The following is a 24,246-nucleotide window of genomic DNA, read 5'->3' on the forward strand; positions in this document are numbered from 1 at the left end:
ACAGATCCGGTCTTAATTTTCGATGATCGTACCCGACGGGGTCGGAATTTTATCGGGAAGCTTTTCGGGTTTCGGCTCCGCAATTCTCCCAAACCGTCGCGAATTGGTGGAAACGGAAGTCGGATTTGGGTTCAGGAGGTCGAACACTGCGGACTGGAGCTGGCCGCAACCGTCGCCGGAACAGTATTTTCCGGCGGTGGCCGTTTGCTGTGAAATTTTGCAGATTTGTAGATCGTGAGGAGAGCAATCCAACGGGACCGACGGTGAGCAAAACGGAGGTCGGACGGCGGAGAAATCACCGTTTGACGATTTTCAACCCCTCGCCGGAAAACGCTCCGATCCCGGCGCGTCGGTGGTCCGATGGCCGTGATTTTTGGTGGGTAGGCCGGACTTGAGGAGAGGATGATGGGTGTATGGCGCGTGTACTGTATATCGGCCGGAATAGTGCCGATTCGCGGTGGCCGGCGGTGGAGGGGGAAAAATCGCCGCCAAACTTCGGACGTCCGATCCGGGCGCGTCCGGCGGCCGTTCGCCGTGAAATTTGGAGGTTTTGCCGGAAATGAGGTGGGCAATCTGGCTGGCTGGCGCGTGTACAGTAACTAGGCCGGAAAACGTGAAAATGGCCGGCGGCCGGCGGGTCCTCTCTCTCTCTTTCTCTCTCCTCTCTCTCTTCTCTCTCTTTCTCTCTCTTCCCCGAGAGTTTTTCAAAATTAAAACCATGCGTGACACTGTTCATGCCACGTGGACCACTCAGAAGCTGACACGTGGCATTTCACTGTTCACGACCCAAAAACATTAAAATAATACGGTATCCGGTAAACTTCAAACGTCCATAACTTTTTAACCACATGTCCGATTTAAGCGTGCCGCTAGTCTATGAACTCGTATCGACGAGTACTTTACAACCATACAAGAGTCAACTCACAATTACATCACAAGAAAAAGTCAACTCCCGGCACCTTTTAGACAGTTTACACTTCAACTTGTTTTGCCCATAACTTTCAAACCGTAGCTCCGTTTTCGACGTGCTACTAGTCTACGAACTCAGGGCGTCATGCACTTCGCCACGGTACCCTGGTCAACTCGAAATTCCCACCGAGTCAAAAAGTCAACTTTTGACCCCTTTGGTCAACGGTCAACGTGCACGGATTCCGGTGCGATTTGGGACGGGGTGTTACAAAAATTTTATTTTTAATAGCCTTTTTTATAATATATAATTGCATTATTGAAAAGAATAATAGAGAAAAGCCTGAATATATGCGCGATCCCTTTTTTTTTTTTTTTTTAAACACAGATTGATTGTACAAAATATATTGTCTCCATTTTTTTTTTCTTTTATTTTTGGGATATATCTGCTAAGGAATTTCTAAACATTGGACTCCTAATCCGAGCTCCATTGCATTATTATTATTATTATTATTTTAAAGAAATTATGCTCCATTGCACTGAATGGGCAATATTTCTGGGGGACATGGATCCTCTGTTTCAAATCCTGCCCCAATCTCTGTCTCTCCAATGAAATTAATTAAGCCACATCGTTTTAAATCATCTTATTTGAAAAGAAAATGGCCCGTAAAAAAGACAAGAAACTCACACATCTCATTGTGTCAACTTCTTCATGGTCCTAACCATAGAAAATAGAAAATGACCACATTATTATTAACTGGGAAAATTCAAAGGATTTAACCTGTTCAAGCTTTAAATTCAGATGATATTCTAATTCTTGATTTGCACGTCAAAGAAAAGACGAGGACCAAGAGAAGCAAAAGTGAAAAATAAATAAATAAATAAATAAAACATAAAAGGGAGAAAAAGCGTAGTAAAAATACTTTTTTAGTTGATAGATAAAAATGTAAATGTGATAATTTAACGTGATATCAATTTTTATTGATGGGCCACACCAATTAGACTTTTAGGATGTTCCATATAAAATTTTCTCTGTATATAATATTACACAAATCCATGCATTTTCTTCCATTATTTGAACCCATATTATATTATTTACCACATAAAATAAGTTATCCGCAAAGCATACTTGTAATACAATAATTATGGGTGTTATTTAAATAGCTATATAAATATATTGGATTGCGGGCTATTATATACCATATTATATCATGGATATAAATTTATTGGATCATGATTACGCGAGCTTATTTGATTATCCCTTACCTAATCACGTAATCCTTAAGATTGGATAGGAGATTCTAATCTGCGATACCTTTGGGATGTTGAAGGTTGCATTAGTAGTTTCCTTCTCCCCCGATAGTCAATGACTCACTAAAATGCTAATATGGTATATAGGGTTATTGTTGTTACTCTACAGTTTCAGTATAGAGTTATTTATAATTTTTATTACCGATAGTTATAATTCATAACTCGTATATTGTATGAACATGATTGTCCATTGTTCGGGTAAGATCCTATTGGATTTTGTTTAAGGATTGCCTAGTAAAACTTCCTTAGAAGAGATCATCCAGGAATCCTAATTGGTTATGAAGGTAGGTTTTATCATTTATATGTTGAGGTATTATTTTGTATTGTATGTATTAATTATTCACACACGGTTTAGGTGAGATTTTATTTGGGTTTTTCGTTAACGATTTGTCAATGGAACTTCCCTAGACAAACCATCTACAAGTTCTAAGAGGATTCCCATCCTGTCATGAATCCTTTGTTCTAAAATCATATCTCAATCTCTATCTTTCCAATGGAATTAAACCACGTCATTTAGAAACGGAATTTCATCCCATTAAGTTATCTTATTTGGAAAGAAAATGGCCCGTAAAAATACAAGAAACTCGCCCATCTGATTGTGTCAACTTCTTCATGGTCCTAATCGGAGAAAATAGGAAACGACCGCATTACTATTAACTGGGAAAATTCAAACGATATAATCGATTCATACTTTTACACATTCCGATAATATTCTAAGTCTTGAAACCACATGTAACTTTACGTAGTGTCAGTTTCTTAGCAATGGATCGCACCAACTGGACTTCTAGAACGCTCCATAAGCAATTTTCTCCGAATATAATACACACAAGTCCACTCATTTTTCTTCCATTTTTTAAAACCACATTTTATCATTTGCAACATACAATAAGTTATCTGTAAAGCACATATACATGCTAAATTCTTTATTTTTTATTTCCAAAATTAATAACGAAGCTTTGAAAGTTTATAAATTTTATTACCAAAAAAAAGGACAAAAAAAGTTTACCGTTGCTGATTAGTTTTTTTTCCTTAACTTCTTTTTTTTTTTTTTTTGGGGGGGGGGGGGGGGGGGGGGAATAGCTTATATTTGATGAGTTTTTCATGCTCTAATGTAAGAAAATATATATATATATATATATATATATAGATGTGGAAAAAATCCATACTATGCTTCTCCGAACAATTGTTTTCATTCATACATGCATGTGGATAAAGAATATGCGGAAGACTATTCTGCATTATCTCTTTGTATCGATGTAGAGACGTAGGATGTGATAGTTCGACAAGGAAGTATTGTTTGTTTTAAAAAAAAAAAAAAAAACAAAAGAAAAAAAAAGAAGAAAAAAAGACAAGGAAGTATTGTTATTATTCTGCACGTGAATGTGGGGTCTCTCATTATTATTAGTATCAAGCAAAATTTTAAATATCGAAATTTTATTTGAAATTTTTTTAAAATTTTTATTTTTTAAAACGGTCGAAAAGAAATTTAGATTCCAAATAAAAATAGATAGAATTTTCATAATATTCATTGAAATTTTTTAAATTTTATCAAAATTTCTATAAAAATTTTTGTCAAAATATCTATATCAAACTTTTAACAATTTGATTAAAAAATCCATAGTATCCATCAAAATTTTAAAAATTTCCATATAAATTTTCAAAATTTCTATGGAAATTGTGGACATATTTATGAAGTTTTTTAAAATTTTTATAGAAAATTCAAAAATATTATTGATATTTAATAAATTATTTTATCAAATTAATTTTAGTGAATTTTTTTTTTTAATCTTTTGACTTCTTTTAAGTATCTAATGATGTAAATAAAATAAATTCAATTCAATTCAATAACCTTGATAGGTTCTATTTATTAATAATATATATATATATATGGTATACATTTTGTATAAGATAGATTCATATAATTAGAAATTAATAATTGATTATATAAAAATAGAAAATAATAATATGCAAATACAATATTATGTAAAATTGATATTGAAAGTATTTAAATTAATAACATTAAACAAATAAAAATTAAAAAAATTATAGAATATATTATACTAAACATCAACAACAATTATATTTAACACAAGATTTTTATAGTTAACATATTAATAATTACATAAAAATTATTAAGAAAATACATCTTGTAATAATTATTTTTCACATTTCACATCTCAAAATGAGAATAAAGAAAAGATCAATAATTTTCAACTAACTAAGAATTCTATGAGTATTAAGATAATATTTATAGAATATAAGTAATTGTAATAATTGTTTTATCTTAATTAATAAATAATTTTATCAAATATATACCTTTTTTATATATTTTTATTAATAATAGTTTATTTATGATTGTTACCGCTTACTATAAATTAAATTGATTAAGAGAAACATAATATCTATTTAATATTTTTACAATTTTTATAGTAAATTTAATAACTGATTGATTAAATAAGCTAATGATAAAGTTTCAACAAAAAATTCTTATTTCTTAAAATAAATTTCTACCATTTTTTGTGAATTTTTGTCTATATTCAATAATTTATGATATTTTCATAGAAATTTTTATATTTTGAACCTTTGATATTTTCATCAATATCAAAATTTTAAATCTTGGTATCAGATGCAGAGTCAAGATCTTTGACTTAGGGGGGCAACGTTTTTGGGAAAAATAAAAAATTCACCACAAAAAGATTTTAATGTACAACATTTAAAAAGGAAAACATATATTTTCATTTTGTACTGTTAAAAAGTAAATGTAATTTTCTTCTAATATTTTAATGTAATCATGTATCAATTTATTAATAAAAACAAAAACAAAAAATATAAATAAAATAAAATATAAATTAATTTTTAAAAATTTTTAAAATCATCTAGAATTGATTTTTAAATTATTTTTTAAAACATGTTATTCTCTTCTAAATAAAAGTGGAAAAAATTTAAAAATAATATAGAAATTATTACCTTTCTTGTGTGATAGAAGTTATTGACATTGTTGTATCCATGGAATGAAATTAAAAAAATAATAATAAATAAATAAAAGATTAAAAATTAAAAGTTAATATATACTGAAAACTAGGAGAAGAAAATTTATGTTTGGCCATTAGGTTTTAAAACAGTTTTCTGTTCTATAAAACAGAAAACTGTTTTTAAAATAAAAAATTACATGTTTGGCCATCAGTTTTCAAAAATAGTTTTAGAAAACAAATTAAAAAAATTTAGAAAATATTAAAAATAATATTTTCTGTTTTCTGTTTTTAAGTTTTGAAAATGATTTTCAAACATCACTGGTTAAACATTCTTATTTTCAAAAAACAAATAAAAATAATTTATTTTTTTATTTTTAAAATAATATTTTGAAAACTGAAAACAGAAAAAATGGCCAAACGGGATCGTTTTCTATTTATTGTCTTTATATTGTAGATTATACAAAATAAATAGAATAAAAATATATAATTTATTTAAGTTCAAATGAAAAGATAGTTATTGTAACACCCCGTTCCAAATCGCACCGGAATCCGTGCACGTTGACCGAGGTTGACTGTTGACCGTTGACCCAAGGGGGTCAAAAGTTGACTTTTTGACTCGGTGGGAATTTCAAGTTGACCAGGGTACCGTGGCGAAGAGCACGATACCACGAGTTCGTAGACTGGTAGCACGTCGAAAACGGAGCTACGGTTTGAAAGTTATGGACGAAACAAGTTGCGGTCCAAACTGTCGAGGGGGTGCCGGAGTTGACTTTTTATTTTTGGGGAATTGAGCTTTGACTCATGCATGGTTGTAAAGTGCTCGTCGATACGAGTTCACAGACTAGCGGCACGCTCAAAACGGACATCCGGTTAAAAAGTTATGGACGTTTGAAGTTTACCGGATACCGTATTATTTTAATATTTTTGATCGGTGAACAGTGAAATATCACGTGTCAGCTTCTGATTGGTCCACGTGGCATGAACAGTGTCACACAGGGGTTTTTATTTGTTAAAAGTCTCGGGGAAGAGAGAGAAAGAAAGAGAGGAGAGAGAAAGAGATAGAGAGAGGACCGCCGGCCACCGGAGTTTTTCAACTGTTCCGGCCGAGTTACTGTACACGCGCCGGCCAGCAACGTTTCCCTCCTCATTTCCGGCAAAACCTCCAAATTTCACGGCGAGTACCCGAAGTTCCGGCCAGCTCCAGTCCGCAGTGTTCGACCTCCTGAACCCGAATCCGACTTCTGTTTTCGCCAATTCGCGACGGTTTGGGAGAATTGCTGAGTCGAAATCCGAAAAGCTTTCCGGCGAGATTCCGACCCGTCGGGTTCGATCACCGGAAAGTAAGACCGAATCCGTGATCCTCATCATGCGAGCTTCGATTCGGTATATAACTCGTAACCCTTTAGTTGTCGCTTGGTGTTCGCTCCCCGGGTATCCATTTGGGAATTACCCGAATAAAATATTAATATTTTTGGTTTGTGCACTGTGGTTGTTTAGGTGCACGCGCGAGTAGCGGAGTTGATCCCGAGGAGGATCTTAGTTGATTTGCGCGCTCCAGGTGAGTGACCCACCTTCAAAAATTATTTTGGGCAATTAATTATATTTAATTGGTATTTAATTTGGTATTTAAATTATGCTCATGTGGTGTGATTTATTTATGAATTATATTGTGGTTTAATTTATTATGCATGAGCAAGGTGTATTTTGGTAGTATTTGTACGTGGCTTTAAATTTGATTTTCCGGGCATAATTGTGTTAAATATTTTACGAAAATATTTGGTTTGAATTTTATGAATTATGCCCGCTGTATTTTTATGGTTGCATCTCGTATTTCGAGGAAAATTGTGGTTTGTTGATTATCGCTGTTTCGTACCGGGTTGTTTAAATAAAAATATGTGGGATGGTGTTTTGTGAAAATATGGTATACTTCCCACGGTGGTTTTTGGAAAAACGGTACGGTTGGTTGTTATTGTTTATTTTTAGACGCACTCATACAGTATTGGTGTTCTGGTGTATGGTGTATGGACACGTGGTTTAGCACGCGGTTATTATATGGTTTAGCGTGCGGTTTTTACTTCACCCGTGAGTTGCCATTGGACCGTGGGCAGGCAAGTTGTTATTGGCCACAGCCGCCCCCCTCCTTGGCCGGGTGATGGTTTTTAGCAGTTGGTACTGTCGGGACGCCGAAGTGACCGCTGCAGGTTTCTCTCTTTAACCTCCCGCCAGTCGGTGCTCGGGACGCTGGGTATCGGAGGGCATCACCAGTATATGGTGTGGTGCGTCAGGTGTAATTGTCGGTGTAAATTGCAAATAGTGTTTTAAACCCCAAAGGTGTTCTAAAATTATTTATTATAATTTATTACATTTTAATTATATTTGCGGTATTTATTTATTTAATTGTTGTTGTTAAATTATTTAATCCCTTGGTTTTTGGGAGGTATGTACATTGGGTTTTGCGAAAATGTTTTAAAAAGGGAACACTTCAAACGGAGCGATTGGTGAGAGTTTTGAGGGAAATTATTATTTTCCAACAGTAATTATTATTTATTTATTAATTGCTGGTATTTGTTCTATTCCTTAATTGCTATTACTATTATTTTTATTATCACAAAAGGTGTTCAGTAGCTCGGGTTACTCACGGAGATGATTAGCATCTCACACTCTTAAATTCCGTTCCCTTAGGTGCAAGTGGTGGTAGACGTTCTTCCGGAGCGAACCAAGTTTTCCGCTGCTGTTGTGTTTCGAGAAGTACTTCTGTACTCTTTTATTTCAGTGTATTATTTCTTTCAGCCTTGTTGTATTTCTGTTGTTTAGCACTTCTTAAAGCTCTGTATACTATTGGGATACTTCTGTTTTATTTATGCACTGGACTGTTGTTGCTTTTGAGAAGTGCTGAAATTTGTGGAATCAGTTGAAGTTCGTGGGAGGAATAAGGGGATGATTTTAGAAGTGCATTTTCAGTGCAGGTAGTTTGTGGTAAGTAAATCCCTTAGGGGAGGCTCTGTCGGATTTTCCGTTGGAGGGTCCGGTAGGGTTTCCCTGGGATCAGGGCTGTCTAGGGTTCCGGGGAAGGAATTCTGGACGGGTCCTGACAGTTATAAATTCTATAATACAATATTTTTTAAAAATTAATTAATTAAGATCCACATAAAAATACTAAAAAATTCTTATCTTGATTTGGGGACTAAAAAAATTAAAATTAATTTTATAAAGGGACGCACTAAGGGAAAAACCCAAAAACAAATATAATATTATACATATAAAATGTTAAAAGTGAAAATTGTGGGAGGGGGGCATGACCCCCTCAGACCCAAGCTTGCCTCCGCCCCAGCCCCACCCCCAGCTTAAGGCCTAAGCCTACCTCCGCCGCTGATTAGTATTAAAGTCTATTATAAGCAGATAGTGAATTTATTTAATTCATTTTTCTAATTTATAATATGCAACATAATTTAGATTTCTTGTATAATGACGAAGAACTATCATAGGTAATATATATACTTTGTAGTATAAAAAATATTAAAACGTTTATTCTATGGCTTTCAAGAATATATTTTTTAATTACTTTTTGGAGGTAGGTGGGCATGCTCCCAAGCTTCCCGCACTACAAAACGCATTAAATGTTTATCAACTTATTTGAAAGCGACAAATTAAATATTTTTAAGCAAAAAAAGAAAGAGATAAATTAAATATCTATATCTACTTGTTGGACAGAGAGTAAAAGACAACATAACATTGGTAAGAAATCAGTGACAAACGACCAAAAAAAAATTCATGTTTATTTTCTTTTAAATTTATTGGAAAAAGGTTTAGTCACTATCTCTCTCTCTGAATTTTTTTAACATATACTCTTTTAAAAATTATATTTGGATTTTGGAATTTCATTAATAACCAAAAACGCGTTTCTTTATTGATTTATTTATTTATTTTTGTCACCAACTAATCTGTTGGCTCTCTTTCCGTACATGTGTCTATAAATATCCCCAAACTTACCACATCTTCTGCATCCCCCAAACAATATTCAAAAGAGAGTTAAAATACCAGAGCAGAGAGAATTATTCATGGCTTCCAAGAAGGCTGTTGTCATGACTGTGGCAGTGCTAGCTGTTCTGCTGCTACCTTTGTCTGCAACAGTTTCTGCTAGAACTGATGCTCATGTCTTGGATCTCTTTGACCTACTAAGTGCCCGAAACCATGCTTCTGATAACTTTGGTACATATTAATACTTTTTTTTCTGTTTCACAAGTTTTACATATTCGATAAACATTATGGTTTATTTTTTTGCCACTCGTAACTAAATTTAATTTTTTTTTAAAACCGAATACTGAACGATTTAACGAGATTCATTATTAATTTTCATGTTGTGGATACAAATTTGAAGTAACCAACATCTTGTTTATTTCATTTTTTTTTATTGGTTGGTTTTCTATGTTGTAGTGAGAGTGGTACGTGGAAAGAATGAAGGAAATATGATGGCATGCTGTGACGCTTGCTATTGCACTAAAAGCATGCCTCCAAAATGCATGTGCGCAGACATGTTCTCCGATCCACATCGATGCGAGGGCTGTGATCTTTGCGTCTGCACAATGAGCTATCCACCACAATGCAAGTGTCTTGATGTTACAGACTGTTGCAGTCCACCATGCTCCGATGTTGCTACCAACTGAATCGCCACTATGTTAAGTACTATATAGGCTTGGCCAACTGCCTCAATGACTGATGTATATGTTGAGGCTTTTAAATAATATGTAAGCCAAGTCTTCTCTAAAAAAAAAAATGTTTATGTAGGAAATAAAATTGACTCTGATCTCAAATATTTTTCCTGTGAATTATGTTTGGGATCAATGCACCATTCAATCCTTGTTGGGATTGATATAAATGGATAAAACCTTATATCATGTGATGTCTTCTTTAAATTATTATTCTTAATTATTTCTTTATGCCTATCTACCATGTCAGAGACATAGCAACACACGGCTAGCCCAATTTTTCTTTTTTTCTTTTTTTGAAAAAAATAGTAATATTACTATTGAACTAAAAATGGTGAAAGAGAAATCATATTAATGAGATTTGCTAGTGCTATGTTTCTTATTTATTTCCCCCTTCTAGATGTTAACGTATTCAAGAGCTATGCTATTGTTTCGGTTGGTAGTCTTTTGTTTCAAAGATTTTCTTTCACATATTACGTGAGAATGAAAAACTTGAACAACAATGCAACGTAAAGTATGAGATAGTGTAAATATAATACCCCAACTTGTAAAATATACTCATATGGTAGTAGGAGAATAAAAATATATATACAATGGTAATTAGAAATGGATATTCTAATTTTTTTAAATTAACGATAATCATTTAGAATCATTAGATTACATACATGTAATGTGATATAATATGTAATTTAACTATTTTAGATGATTAAGGCCACGTACTCATTCTCAACTTGAAAAATTGAGTATATCTTCATCTGAGCTAAACTACCATATACATACATATATATATATATATATATATATATTCCAAAGCAAGTCTAGAAAGAACAATACTAAAGTATTAGGTATAAAGATATACATATTCAAATTTTAAAAATGCAACTCAGCTTTCTGATTCTATTGATCACCTCAAGGTTTTATACAACTTTACATTAACATATATCACATGTTCACCAATGTGAAACAACAATCTATACATACTATTTAAAGTTTCAATTTTAGATAATAATTCTTAAATGTCATTTAAATTTATTTTGAGATAATAACTTTTTGAAAATTGTCAGTTTTACTAGTTCAAATATCAAATTCTGAGTTATATTAATATATGACAGTTTCACTTAAAAACTATTATCTAAACTTTTTAAACTGTTATGTTATCATTTTTCCTTTTTAAATATATATATATATATATATAACCCATCCCATAATAACTAAATCTTATAATTGTGTAACAATAATTGAATTTTATTAAAAAAAATAGAAATAACAACAGTAAAATCATAATCTTAAAGTAAAATTTATTATAGTTTAAAATAAAAATTACAATAAAAAAACTCAATAATCCATCTTCAATATTCTCAACATGGATAAATATTACAAATTTCGTTAAATACCCATTCTTGCTTCTCATCTATTTCTTCTTCCATATAAGTTTTTCTTCCATTGACCGACAAATAATATTTAAGCCATATATTATTGAAATAATATCGATTTATATAGATACATTTATACATAATAAAAGGCTCTGTATTGATTCAAACGTTGTACCTATGGGATAGGCATAGAGAAAGAGAAAAGAAAGAGAAAAAAAAAAAACTGAAAATTTCACATGACATATTACTTTTGATATAATTAATGAAATATATAAGACAAAAGAAAAAAACTAATAAATCAATTAACTACTTAAAGTAGGAAATAAATTATTATACAACAAATTTCTCTAGTAATCAAAATGAGGAAGCTAAGTTAGCATCATGAGCCAATCCAACCGCACCGTATGAAAATTACTTAAATCCACAAAAACCTGAACAAGATTAGTAGCCTAGTTAGAATAAGCTACTTATATTTAACTACTTAAAACAATACAACACTAATTAATAGATATTCAACTGCTAGGATACCGAAATACATAAGAAATCTCTAAATTTGCCAAAAGGATCATAAGATTATTCCCTCTTTTGTCAAACACTGTAATACCTGATATTGTTTGAATACCACCTTTAGTAGCAATGAGCCTCTGCAAAAGCAAAGTCAACATTTAGTACAAATTTACAAAGTCAAATAAGCCATAAGTGTTCCAAAAGCGAATATCCTTCATAAATTGCTCTAAATAAATGCCTATGCTCATAAGTAGTAGAACATATAAACTAGTAACGTTGGCTTGACAGGAGCTAAGTCAAAAACACTTACTAAAGCATACTAGTAATAAATTGAATGAAACAGATAACATAAAGAGTGTTGAAAATCTCGAGGCAAAGTAAGAGAATATAATAGCAAATAAAAAATAAAATGGATGGTGTTATCAACATTTTATGCATATACGTGTTATGATATTATTTTGTTTTTCCTTAAAAAAGATAATAAGAAAGAAATAATTATTGACAAATAACCAAGAAAGTGAAAAAAGAAAAAAAGAAGACAGAATTTCCCTTTTATAATAGACAAAAAGGATGCCGAGGACCACTCGATTTTAATTGACAACCATGAGTGTAACATGACTGGACCAAGATGGAAGATGAATGATGGAAATTTCAATAAGTGAATATTTTGTGTGTACGTGTTTTTTGGTAGTGATTATGCATATTTCTAATGCTGTAAAAATAAAAAATAATTAAAAAAACAGTAACAATCTACGCAATCATTTGAGATGTTTTAATTTAATATGTCTATGATTGTATTTCTATATTAAATGATTATTTTTTGTCCAAATAAAATCATTTTACTATAAAATAAAATTGACTCAGTTAATATATCTTTCACATTAATTTACATCTATAAGATTATATATTCAAAATATCAGAGCGAAGAAGAATCGTTGTAAATTAAAAAAAAAATAATAATTTTTTTAACGTCGGTTGTACATTGATTTGGAGAGAGTATCTTGATAATATCTGCCAAAATTAGGCACGTTTGTGTAATCATTTATCATGTATTATATAATTATGCCAACAAACTTATAAAAAGAAAAATCAAAGATTAAATGAGTAGATGAAATAGATATTTGATGAATATATATCAATTAAGTTCAATTGGTTATTACCTCTTTTTTTTTCTATAAAATCAAATTGAATTGAACTGAAATCATTTTTTTATTTTCTTAATTTTTGAATATCTGTAATATTTTTTTAAAATATTATTATTTTTAATAATTTGAATTTAATGGTCAGTTCAATTCAATATGATTTAAATTAAAAGTTGCCCAAACTAAACCGCATTGATCTTAAGTAAAAAAAAAAAAAAAGTAAACTAAACCAAAGCAAGCTAATTTAGTTAGATCGGTTTGAATGACCGGAACCATTTATACCTATTCCTAATTATACAATTGCAAGCATGAAAGATACAGGTTTTATGACCAAAAAAAAGTTAAAATATAATATACGTATCAGTTTTTTTTGGTAGCTTAATATTGATTACGTTGTTAAAGACATGCTTAACGAATGATTATAGCCGACGTACGTGATTGTTGGCAAGTTATGTGTATATTCATGCGAATGTGGGTCCCTTGTATTATTACGTAGAAAACATCCAACTTGGGCCCAGTCTAGAAAATGATTGATGGAAAACGCCATTCGTACACCAAATCTTACACTTAGAAAACATCAACTTGGGCCCAATCTACCCTGGTAAGAAAATGCTGGATGGAAATTTTCGTACACCAAATCTTAGAATTAATTAGAGGAGAATTTGGTCCGATGCCCTTTCAAAGATGGCTTAATGAAATATACCTTTTTCTTTTCAAAATTTTTTTATCTATCCTCTTATATCTATTTTATCTTTGATAAAATTAAAAATAATTTGAGTGTCCTTCCTTTTTTTTTTTTTTTTTTTGGTCATTCAAGAAGTCCACACCACAGAGCCAAATCCCAAATCCCTGCCCCTTTCTTCCTTCTTCCCACAAACAGGGATAATTATTAGAAATGGTTTGCTGGTTATGTGGCATCAGGAGGTGCTGCTGGTGCTTTTTCCCTTCTTTTTCTCTATTCATTGGACTATGCTGGTACCCATTTAGTTAATGATGCTAAGGCTACAAAGACAATTCAATGGTTTGGTCGATGGTTCATTACCAATGGTGCGGGTTTCACATATCCTATCCAATTGACACTGTTTGCAGAAGAATGATGATGACCTCTGGTGCAGCAGTGAAGTACAATTCTCTCACATTTTGAAGAATGAGGTTGCCAAGTGTCTCTTCAAGGGTGCCAGTGCTAACATTCTCCATGCAGTTGTAGGTGCTGGTGCTCTTGCTGGTTATGATAATTTATAGCTAATTATGTTTTGGAAGAAGTATGGATCTAGTGGTGCTTAGGAACATATGTTCTATCCCTTTAGTGTTAGATGGTGATGAAAATCTGAGTTCTCATAACCTTTTTTGGCAAATTTTTCATTAAATAATTATCAGTTTAGTGGGATTTAATCCCAAAACCAAATTTATTTTTGAATCAGGCATTCAATCCATCAACATGATTAATTAGAGGGCAGAAATTGCCACTATTGTTGTTTTTGAGTTTTCAATTGTATGATTACCGACAGTTTGTCGGTAATTACTGATGGAAACATTGGTAATCAATATTAGTTGTAAATTAAGTTGTTGAAAAAATTACCAATGATTCCATCAGTAATTACCAAAACCCCATCGGTAATTCTAATTTGACCACTTTTTTAAAGAAAATCACCACAATTCAATTCGACAACTTCGATAATGTATGTTTCCACCTAAGACATGCTAAACCTAACTTTATTAATGATCCTCAACTAAAAAATCCAAAAAAAAAGATCGGAAAAGGTGGAAAATTTTCAAAAAAAGATGATTACCGATGGTGCATCGGTAATTACCGAAACCCCATTGGTAATCTCTATTTGCATTTTTTTCAATTCAAAAACTACGATAATGTGTGTTTCCACCAAGAACATGCTAAATCTAACTTTATTAATGATCATCAACTTTAGAATCCAAAAAAATGATTTAGCATGTTCTTGGTAAAAACACACATCATCGAAGCTTTTGGATTTAGAAAAATGCAAATGGAGATTACCAACGGGGTTTCAGTAATTACCGATGAAACCATCGGCATCGATAATTACCGATGCACCATCGGTAATCATTTTTTTTTGAAATTTTCCCACTTTTTCCTATCTGTTTTTGGATTCTTTAGTTGAGGATCATTAATAAAGTTAGATTTAGCATGTCCTAGGTGGAAACACACATTATTGAAGTTGTCGGATTGAATTATGGTGATTTGCTTTGAAAAAGTGGTCAAATTGGAATTACCAATGGGATTTCGGTAATTACCGATGGAACCGTTGGTAATTTTTCCAGTAACTTAATTTACAACTAATATTGATTACCAACGGTTCCATCGGTAATTACTGATGACCCGTCGTAATCATTTTTGGTTGAAATTTTCTAACTTTTTCCAAACTTTTTGAGGATTGTATTGTTGAGGATCATTAATGAAGTTAGTTTTTACATTATTGAAGTTGTTGGATTGGAAAAAATATGCAAAATGAAATTACCGACAGGGTTTCCGTAATTCCGATGAAATCATTGGCATTGGTAATTACCAATGTACCATCGATAATCATCTTTGAAATTTTTCCACTTTTTCCCTATATTTTTGTGAATTCTTTAGTTGAGGATCACTAATAAAGTTAGACTTAGCACTTTCTTGGTGGAAACACACATTATCGAAGTTGTCGGATTGAATTGTTTTGATTTGCTTTGAAAACATATGTCAAATTTCTAATTACCGATGGGGCTTCGGTAATTACCGATGTTTCCGTTGGTAATGTTTCCAGCAAGGATAATAGCCCCTACTATGGATTACCGACGGTCTTATCAATAATTATGGATGGTCAGTCAATAATCATTTTGATTTGAAATTCTCAAACTTTTTCTGATGTTTTTTATGGATTCTAAAGTTGAGAATCATAAATAAAGTTAGATTTAGCATGTTCTTGGTGGAAACACAAATTATTGAAGTTGTTGGATTGAAAAAATATGCAAATTGAAATTACCAATGGGGTTTTGGTCATTACCAATGAAACCGTTGACATTGGTAATTACCGATGCACCAACGGTAATCATCTTTATTTGAAAATTTTCCACTTTTTTCAATCTTTTTTTGGAATCTTTAGTGGAGGATCATTACAAAATTGAGATTTAGCATGTTTTTGGTGGAAACACACATTATCGAAGCTATCAGATGGAATTGTAGTGATTTCTTTTGAAACAATGGACAAATGTCAAATACTGACGTTGTATCGGTAATTATCAAAGGAAACCGTTTGTAATTTTTTCAACAAGCACATGAACTCCTATGTTGGATTACCAACGGTTACCATCGGTAATTACTGATTTTTTGTCAGCAGTAATTGCCAATTCTTTTAAAAGTGTTATGAATCATTACAAATTAATACACCTACTTTGAAAATGCTATGTGCGCCAAGAATAAATGATATTCCAACCAAAATTTAATAAGCACATTAAATAGCGTATTATCACTATTATCAAATAGCATCTTCGTAACAGTAAAAAAACATACAACATACTGATCACACAATGCTATTTTACCAAAACAATACATGAAGCCAACAACTTTTTTACCAAATCACACGTTAAGCAGTTGGGCTGCTAATTACATTCTTACAACATTGCATAACACAAGCATACCACAACTAAACGGATAACAAAACTACACATACATAGTAAGATATACCGAATAACATACCCCAGGGGCTTAACATCGCATAGAGAGATTTGTGGTCTAGATGTTGAATGGTGTTGTTGGTTGGTAGTGCTATCAAGTGGTACAGCGGTCAAGTAAGATCGTCTGCTGTGACCAATCTATTTACACCACCCGCATCTATATTGAAGACGCTCCTCTCCTTGAGATTGAATCCGTTCCTTTCTTGGTCTTCCTGAATGTTTGCCAATCTCAGGTGGAAGTACAAGCTGATTTATGACATCATCTGGAGCATGCCACTAACATTTATATCCAAGTGGATATATGGTCTCTAAATATGCATCATGGAGAAACTCAATTGAGTAATGCGCCGAGCAAAAGGTATGTGGAAAAATATGTCGATACTTACATGCTGCAATTGCATGGACAAAAGGAAATCCATCGATGCCGAATTCCTTGCATGAGCATGTCTTACTTTCTAAGTTGACAACTCCAACTAACACACCAAGGCCAACAACCTGAAACTCATATAAGTTTAATGGAATAACACGGAAGCCTCTGCCATTATTTGAGCGCTCTTACATGATCTTTTCCAACCAATTAGTAACAGGAGTTTGCATTATAGCTGCATTATTTCGACGTTCATACCACCACCTTTACAAGATATCATGGATGTGATCTAGTAGTGCCAAAACGGGTTTATCCCTAGCATCAAGAAGCACAGAATTCATGCTTTCTGCGATGTTAATGGTCATTATGTTGTATCTATTGCCCGGAAAATGTGATCTAGCCCACTTAGCAACATTTGCATCCTTGAGATATTGTACAACTTCAATACTAACCCCTTCTAAAATCTGCATGGCCTTATCAAATTTCTCAACAATATGTGCTCTAGCTGCATCATTAAAAGTTGATAGAATCGCATTGACATTACCTTTAAACTTCTTAGCATGCAAATTTGTACCAAGATGATATGTGCAGTGGCCATGGTGGTTATTAGAAAAAACTGTCCATATCACTTTTGCAATACTCTTGTGTCTGTCTGATATAAAAGTTATATTGGGATTGTCAGGACCCGTCCAGAATTCCTTCCCCGGAACCCTAGACAAGCCCTGATCCCAGGGAAATACCACCGAACCTTCCAACGGAAAATCCGGCAGAGCCTCCCCTAAGGGATTTACTTACCACAAATTTCCTGCACTGAAAACACACTTCTAAAAACATCCCCTTATTCCTCCCACATTACTACAGATTGATTCTACAAATTACAGCACTCCAAAATAAATACAGTAATCCAGTGCATAATAAATACAACAAGAGTGAAAGAAATATTACAACTGCAATAAAAGAATAAACGGGTACTGCCGAACTAAAACAGCGAGGAAGATCAAGTCCGCTCCGAATGAACACCGACAACCTGGTACCTAGAGGAACGGAATTTAAGAGTGTGAGATGCTAATCATCTCAGTGAGCGACCCTACTACTATACCATATAATATCACAGTAATAAGTATAAATAATAATTATTTGGAAATAATAATTTCTCTCAAAACCCTTACAATTCTCTCAGTTGGAAAGGTTCCCCTTTTAAAACATTTTCACAAAACCCTTTATTCATATTCCCCGAAAACCAAGACATCAAATAAATATCCGAACAGTAATAATTAATTTTATTTTTCCAATACAGTTTCCAAACATTTTATTTTTAAAACACAGTTCTGAAAATCATTTGATGCACCCACTATATACCAGTGGCGCCAGAGTACCCAGCGTCCCGAGGTACTGCCAGACAGGAGGTTATAGAGAGAAACCGGCATACGGTCGCGTGGCGTCCCACTGCGCCGTTGCTAACCTGGTGTCCCGGCCAAAGGGGGGGTGGCCACCCTCTCCGATGGCATCCACAGGACACCCTCATAATATCACCTGCGCGCTACTCACACCCACCTGCGCGCTAATCATATCCGTGTGCACAATATCCATATCACATATACCATATCACATAATCAGAACACCAGTACGTGCGCGGTGCATCTAAAAATCATAAAATCCACAATTTAAATTATAAAACAAATTTCACATTTTTCATAAACATAGCGGGCATAATCCATCCGCTTGAACCGGGAAATTCTCCACAATTTCCTTATAATTAATACCATAAATCCCATGATTTTCAAATCCACCAACTCCCAAATCCATCAATTCAAATATCCACATTTTTTCCAAGCATAAATAATTTCTCGAAATATCATAATCAAATCCCATAATATTTTATGGGCATATTTCATAAAAATTGAAATCACCAACATAACCAAATATTTTCCTTGAAATATTTGAAAATCAAATCGTGCCCAATTTACCATTAAAACCACACCAATTTCAAAATCCTCAAAACCATAAAATAATTCCACATGGCATAAATTGGTGAAATGCACATTTTCTTAAATCCGATAAATTCACAATAATTTCCACAATAAATCAAATAAATATTTGGTACATAAAAATTAAATTCCAAATATTTAAATCACACATAATATATTCACAAATTAAATTTCCCAAAATTAAATTGAAGGTGGGTCACTCACCTGGAGCACGCAATTAACCCATGATCCACTACGGGATCAATTCTACGACTCACCGGTGCTCCTAGAACAAAATTCACAGACAGTCAAATAAATTAATATTTTAATCGGGTAAATAATACCCGGTACCCGGGGGTAAAACACAAACGTTATCTAGAATTTACGAGTTATATACCGAATCGAAGCTCGCGTGATGAGGATCACGGATTCGGTCTTACTTTCCGGTGATCGGACCCGACGGGGTCGGAATCTCGCCGGAAAGCTTTTCGAGTTTCGGCTCTGCAATTCTCCCAAACCGTCGCGAATTGGCAGAAAAGGAAGCCGGATTCGGATTCAGGAGGTCGAACACAGCGGACTGGAGCCGGCCGGAAATTTCGGGTACTCGCCGGAACAGTATTTTCCGGCGGACCGCCGCGGTCACCGGCAACCGTCGCCGGCGGCGCGTGCGTGCGGTGGCCGTTGGCTGTGAAATTTTGCAGACTTGTAGATCGTGAGGAGAGCAATCCAACGGGACCGGCGGTGAGCAAAACGGAGGTCGGACGGCGGAGAAATCACCGTTTGAAGATTTCCGACCCCTCGCCGGAAAACGCTCCGATCCCGGCGCGTCGGTGGTCCGATGGCCGTGATTTTTGGTGGGTAGGCCGGACTTGAGGAGAGGATGATGGGTGTACGGCGCGTGTACTGTATATCAGCCGTAATAGTGCCGATTCGCGGTGGCCGGCGGTGGAGGGGGAAAAATAGCCGCCAAACTTCGGAGGTCCGATCCGGACGCGTCCGGCGTCCGTTCGCCGTGAAATTTGGAGGTTTTGCCGGAAATGAGGTGGGCAATCTGGCTGGCCGGCGCGTGTACAGTAACTAGGCCGGAAAACATGAAAATGACCGGCGGCCGGTGACTCTCTCTCTCTCTCCTCTCTCTCTTTCTCTCTCCTCTCTCTCTTTCTCTCTCTTCCCTGAGTGTTTTAACAAATAAAACCCCTGTGTGACACTGTTCATGCCACGTGGACCACTCAGAAGCTGACACGTGGCATTTCACTGTTTATCGACCCAAAAACATTAAAATAATACGGTATCCGGTAAACTTCAAACGTCCATAACTTTTTAACCGGATGTCCGTTTTGAGCGTGCCGCTAGTCTGTGAACTCGTATCGACGAGCACTTCACAACCATGCATGATTCAAAGCTCAATTCCCCATAAACAAAAAGTCAACTCCAGCACCCCTTGGACAGTTTGGACCGCAACTTGTTTCGTCCATAACTTTCAAACCGTAGCTCCGTTTTCGACGTGCTACCAGTCTACGAACTCGTGGCATCGTGCACTTCGCCACGGTACCCTAGTCAACTCAAAATTCTCACCGAGTCAAAAAGTCAACTTTTGACCTCCTTCGGTCAACGGTCAACGTGCACGGATTCCGGTGCGATTTGGGACGGGGTGTTACAGGGATCATCACCAAACACTTCTTTGAATCTCTGAAAAAACCACGTGTAGGCCGCATCTGTCTCCCTAAGGCCTATTCCATAAGCAAGTGGATAAATTTGATTATTCTCATCCAAACATGATGCAATATATAACAAACCTCTATATCTATTCTTCAGCATAGTTCCATCGACAGCTACAACTCTCCGCATATGATGAAACCCTCTGATGCTAACTCCAAGTGCCATGAAAAAATATAAAAATCTAATTTGATCGTCAATTTCAATTCGAGTGAACATGTCCGGATTCTTGCTCATTAAAATCTAACTCCATAAAGGGAGTTTTGTATATGACTCTTCAGGCGTACCCCACAAACCTGATAGTGCAGCTTTCTTAGTGGTCCATGCTTTATTGTAGCTTATGTTTACTTCGTAAGTAGAGCAAATGTCATGCATAATACCATGGGGTTTGTATTGCCGTGAAATCCCATCAAACTTTGGCTGGATGATGTCTCCAATAACTGAACTTGTTGCCTGATGATGATCCCTTTTCATGATATTTAAAGAGCAAATATGATCATCCTGGAAGACCTTAATCATAAAGGCATCTGTATTCTCACCATGTATATTGGTAGCATGCAATCGCCACTTGCAATTGTCATTTACACATACAACCTCATATCGGGCCCTACCTAATTTCTTGACCTTGAATTCAAAAATCCTTCGCAGTGCATATAGACAAAGCTTCTTTTGTAGCTCATTCTTACTCAAAAAGAGTTGGTTTCTTCGAATGATTTCATGGTCATTGACAGATGCGAAGCTACAGTTAGCCCTATGTGCATATACGGATGATGTAGAATCCCGATTGGACTGCATATGGTTATCGGTATGAGGAGAATCAAGCACATCATCATTCCTATTACCAATTGGACTATTACCATGAGGAGAATCACCATGTTGACTATCACTAACCAATAGTCCCAAATGTTGATTCCAACATATGTCACGCAACCAATCTTCACTAAGATCAGTGTTGCCCTCAACCTCATTTTGTTCCTCATTTTCATAAACATTGCTACGATATTCATTCAAATCATTAATTTTGAAGCACTCATTGTCATGATATGGTTTCACAGTTTGCACATCATTTTTACAAATTTTATAGTCGGTGAGTTGTGGGAGAGTTTCAGGAACATGATGTTCGAATGCTGTGGACTGCATGCCAGCATCAGTGGAACATATAGTTGTCTCTAGAACTTGACGTGGTGGGGCAACAATCATCAATCCTGAACTTGGAGGTATGCTATTCATAACACATCCAGTAATATTATTAATGTGTGGGACTTTGGGTAACACATCAACAATAAATGAACATGATGTTCGAACGTTGGGAACTGCATGCCAGCATCAGAGGAACATATAGCTGTCTTCAGAACTTGATGTTGTAGGGCAACAATCACGAATCCTGAACTTGGAGGTATGATATTTATAACACATCCAACAATATTATTAATGTGTGAGACTTTAGGTAACACATCAACAATAAGTGGAGATTTATCTTGAGGTCTATGTGAACTATACTCTTCTATAAAATATTGTAGGTCATCATCAGTTTTCACAACATACGACTTACATGACAAACACACATGATATATAAACTTAAGGGTTAATTGATGTTGTGTAGAATCCAGGTTGAGAGCATTGTAGACAACATCTTCAAGTTCAGCCAAAATAGAATTCCTTTTAATACGTATAATCTTCGTTCTTTGATGTTGGTACATCCATGTACCTTCAGAACATAAATTCCATGTTCCATCATAAAATAGTAAAATAGAAATTTATGACATTGATCATAAAAGGATTACCAATTGCAAACAGAATAATTATTTCTTGTCACGAGCTTCAATTAATTGGCGGGGTCTTAAGAAATCCAATATTTGCTTTACTAGATTCTTACATGGAATGCTTAATTATCATCCTTAAGCAAGATAAAAGAAAAATTCAGATTGCATTTTCGATAATGCGTATAGGAAAATGCCAAAGAAATATGTTAAAATGTTAGCGTATTGAACCCTAATAGAATAGCTAACAACACCTGACAACCATAGTGGATAAAGTAGAATAATATATTAGGTTTATGATACAGGGTAAAAATATAACCTAACAATAGTCAAAATAGATGCAATTTCAACAGTGATTAAAAACAAAAACCAGTATAGAAGTTGGAATAAATGATTGAACCAAAACGTGAACAATATATGAAAACAAAATAAGGGAAATATATATATATTTATATATACATACCAATCTTCATTTACTCTACTCCACAAACATACATTTTAATTACCGATGAAACCTGAAGTTTATGGGCTCCACAATGAAGCTTTTCGAAGTTTTTTTTATCTAGTTGTTGGTAGACCAATAACAAAGATGAAGTGAGAAAATAGTGGTTTTGTGGAATGGTTGGTCAATATGAAGGGAGACTGAAAGCTACGTAACCAAGAAAGGAGAAAAAGAGAGGGAGACATAGAGGATGAAATTGAATGTGGTAGATGGGAGAGGAAGAGAGAGGGATAGAAATAAATGAGGATAGATATCAATAGTCAGAGAGAGAAATGGTAGATGGGTGAAATGTGAATTGTTCTTTAATTTATTTAATGCTTCATTGTATACATATTTTGGGATTTAACTATAATGTGTGTTTCCAGTCAACCAACTATAATATTTATAGTATGGGAGTAATTTTTGGGATTTAATTATAATATTTATAATTCATTAATTCATTTAATGAGCATCTATAATGTGTGTTTCCAATCAACCAACAAAGCTTAAATATATAAAAGATAGCGTATGATTACTCTCACAATACAAGTAGTTTTCAGTATGAATTGGGTACTCAATTCCACTATTACAAGTGAAATAGCACCGGAAAGGGATAACTTGCTCTAAAATAAATATTTGTTTAACAATTGCGTTGGCAACTAGTGACAACCAATCCTTCTTTTACATCCCATTCCTAGGGTGATTTGTACTTAAGGCTAGTTCTGGAAGCTCAGGAGGCACCTCCTCAATAGGTAGATTAACTTCCCATGTCTCATTTGGAAATCCATAGAGACATAAATTCTCCTTCTCTATAAGCACAAGAAATAAGAGAATACTCAATTAAAACCATAGAAATGTCACTATAAGCAAAGGTAATCATGAATATATAGAGAAATGTCACCAAAAGAAAAAAGTTTAAAATATTTGAGGTAGGTGAGCTATTTCTGGAAGGAAAATACATAAATTGGAGAAGTATTGTCAGGACCCGTCCAGAATTCCTTCCCCGGAACTCTAGACAGCCCTGATCCCAGGGAAATTCTACCGAACTCTCCAACGGAAAATCCGGCAGAGCCTCCCCTAAGGGATTTACTTACCACAAATTACCTGCACTAAAAACACACTTCTAAAAACATCCCATTATTCCTCCCACATTACTACAGATTGGTTCCACAAATTGCAGCACTTCAAAAATAAAACAACAGCAGCAACCCAGTGCATTAAAAACAACCACACGTCCAATACAGTATACAGAGCATTATACAACAAATGTGGAATTTATAAAATGACGGATAAAGAAACAATACAAGATAGAGAGGAAAAAGGGAAGAAAAACTTCTTGAACCTTCGGCAACGA

The 24,246-nt window shown here is 34.3% G+C and overlaps 2 protein-coding genes across 3 annotated transcripts in view; one reads left to right on the forward strand and one right to left on the reverse strand.

The window, feature by feature from the left end:
* LOC107418553 (zinc finger protein VAR3, chloroplastic) overlaps nt 1-24,246 on the reverse strand; it is a 70,898-nt gene that overhangs the window by 13,260 nt on the left and 33,392 nt on the right. The window lies entirely within an intron of this gene.
* On the forward strand, nt 9,202-10,098 carry LOC125422189 (seed trypsin/chymotrypsin inhibitor TI5-72). The gene is made up of 2 exons (XM_016027252.4): nt 9,202-9,398; nt 9,624-10,098. Exons 1-2 carry the CDS (start codon nt 9,248-9,250, stop codon nt 9,851-9,853), a joined length of 381 nt encoding a protein of 126 aa, XP_015882738.3. The 5' UTR covers nt 9,202-9,247; the 3' UTR covers nt 9,854-10,098.

This window comes from Ziziphus jujuba, chromosome 2, assembly GCF_031755915.1.
Source record: "Ziziphus jujuba cultivar Dongzao chromosome 2, ASM3175591v1".
In the NCBI taxonomy this organism is placed as follows: Eukaryota; Viridiplantae; Streptophyta; class Magnoliopsida; order Rosales; family Rhamnaceae; genus Ziziphus; species Ziziphus jujuba.

Excerpts from the sequence above, each read along its gene's own strand:
- LOC125422189 (XM_016027252.4), top strand. The coding sequence starts at position 9,248 with ATGGCTTCCAAGAAGGCTGTTGTCATGACTGTGGCAGTGCTAGCTGTT. Across the intron at positions 9,399-9,623 it reads CCATGCTTCTGATAACTTTG|TGAGAGTGGTACGTGGAAAG; the intron begins GTACATATTAAT and ends TCTATGTTGTAG.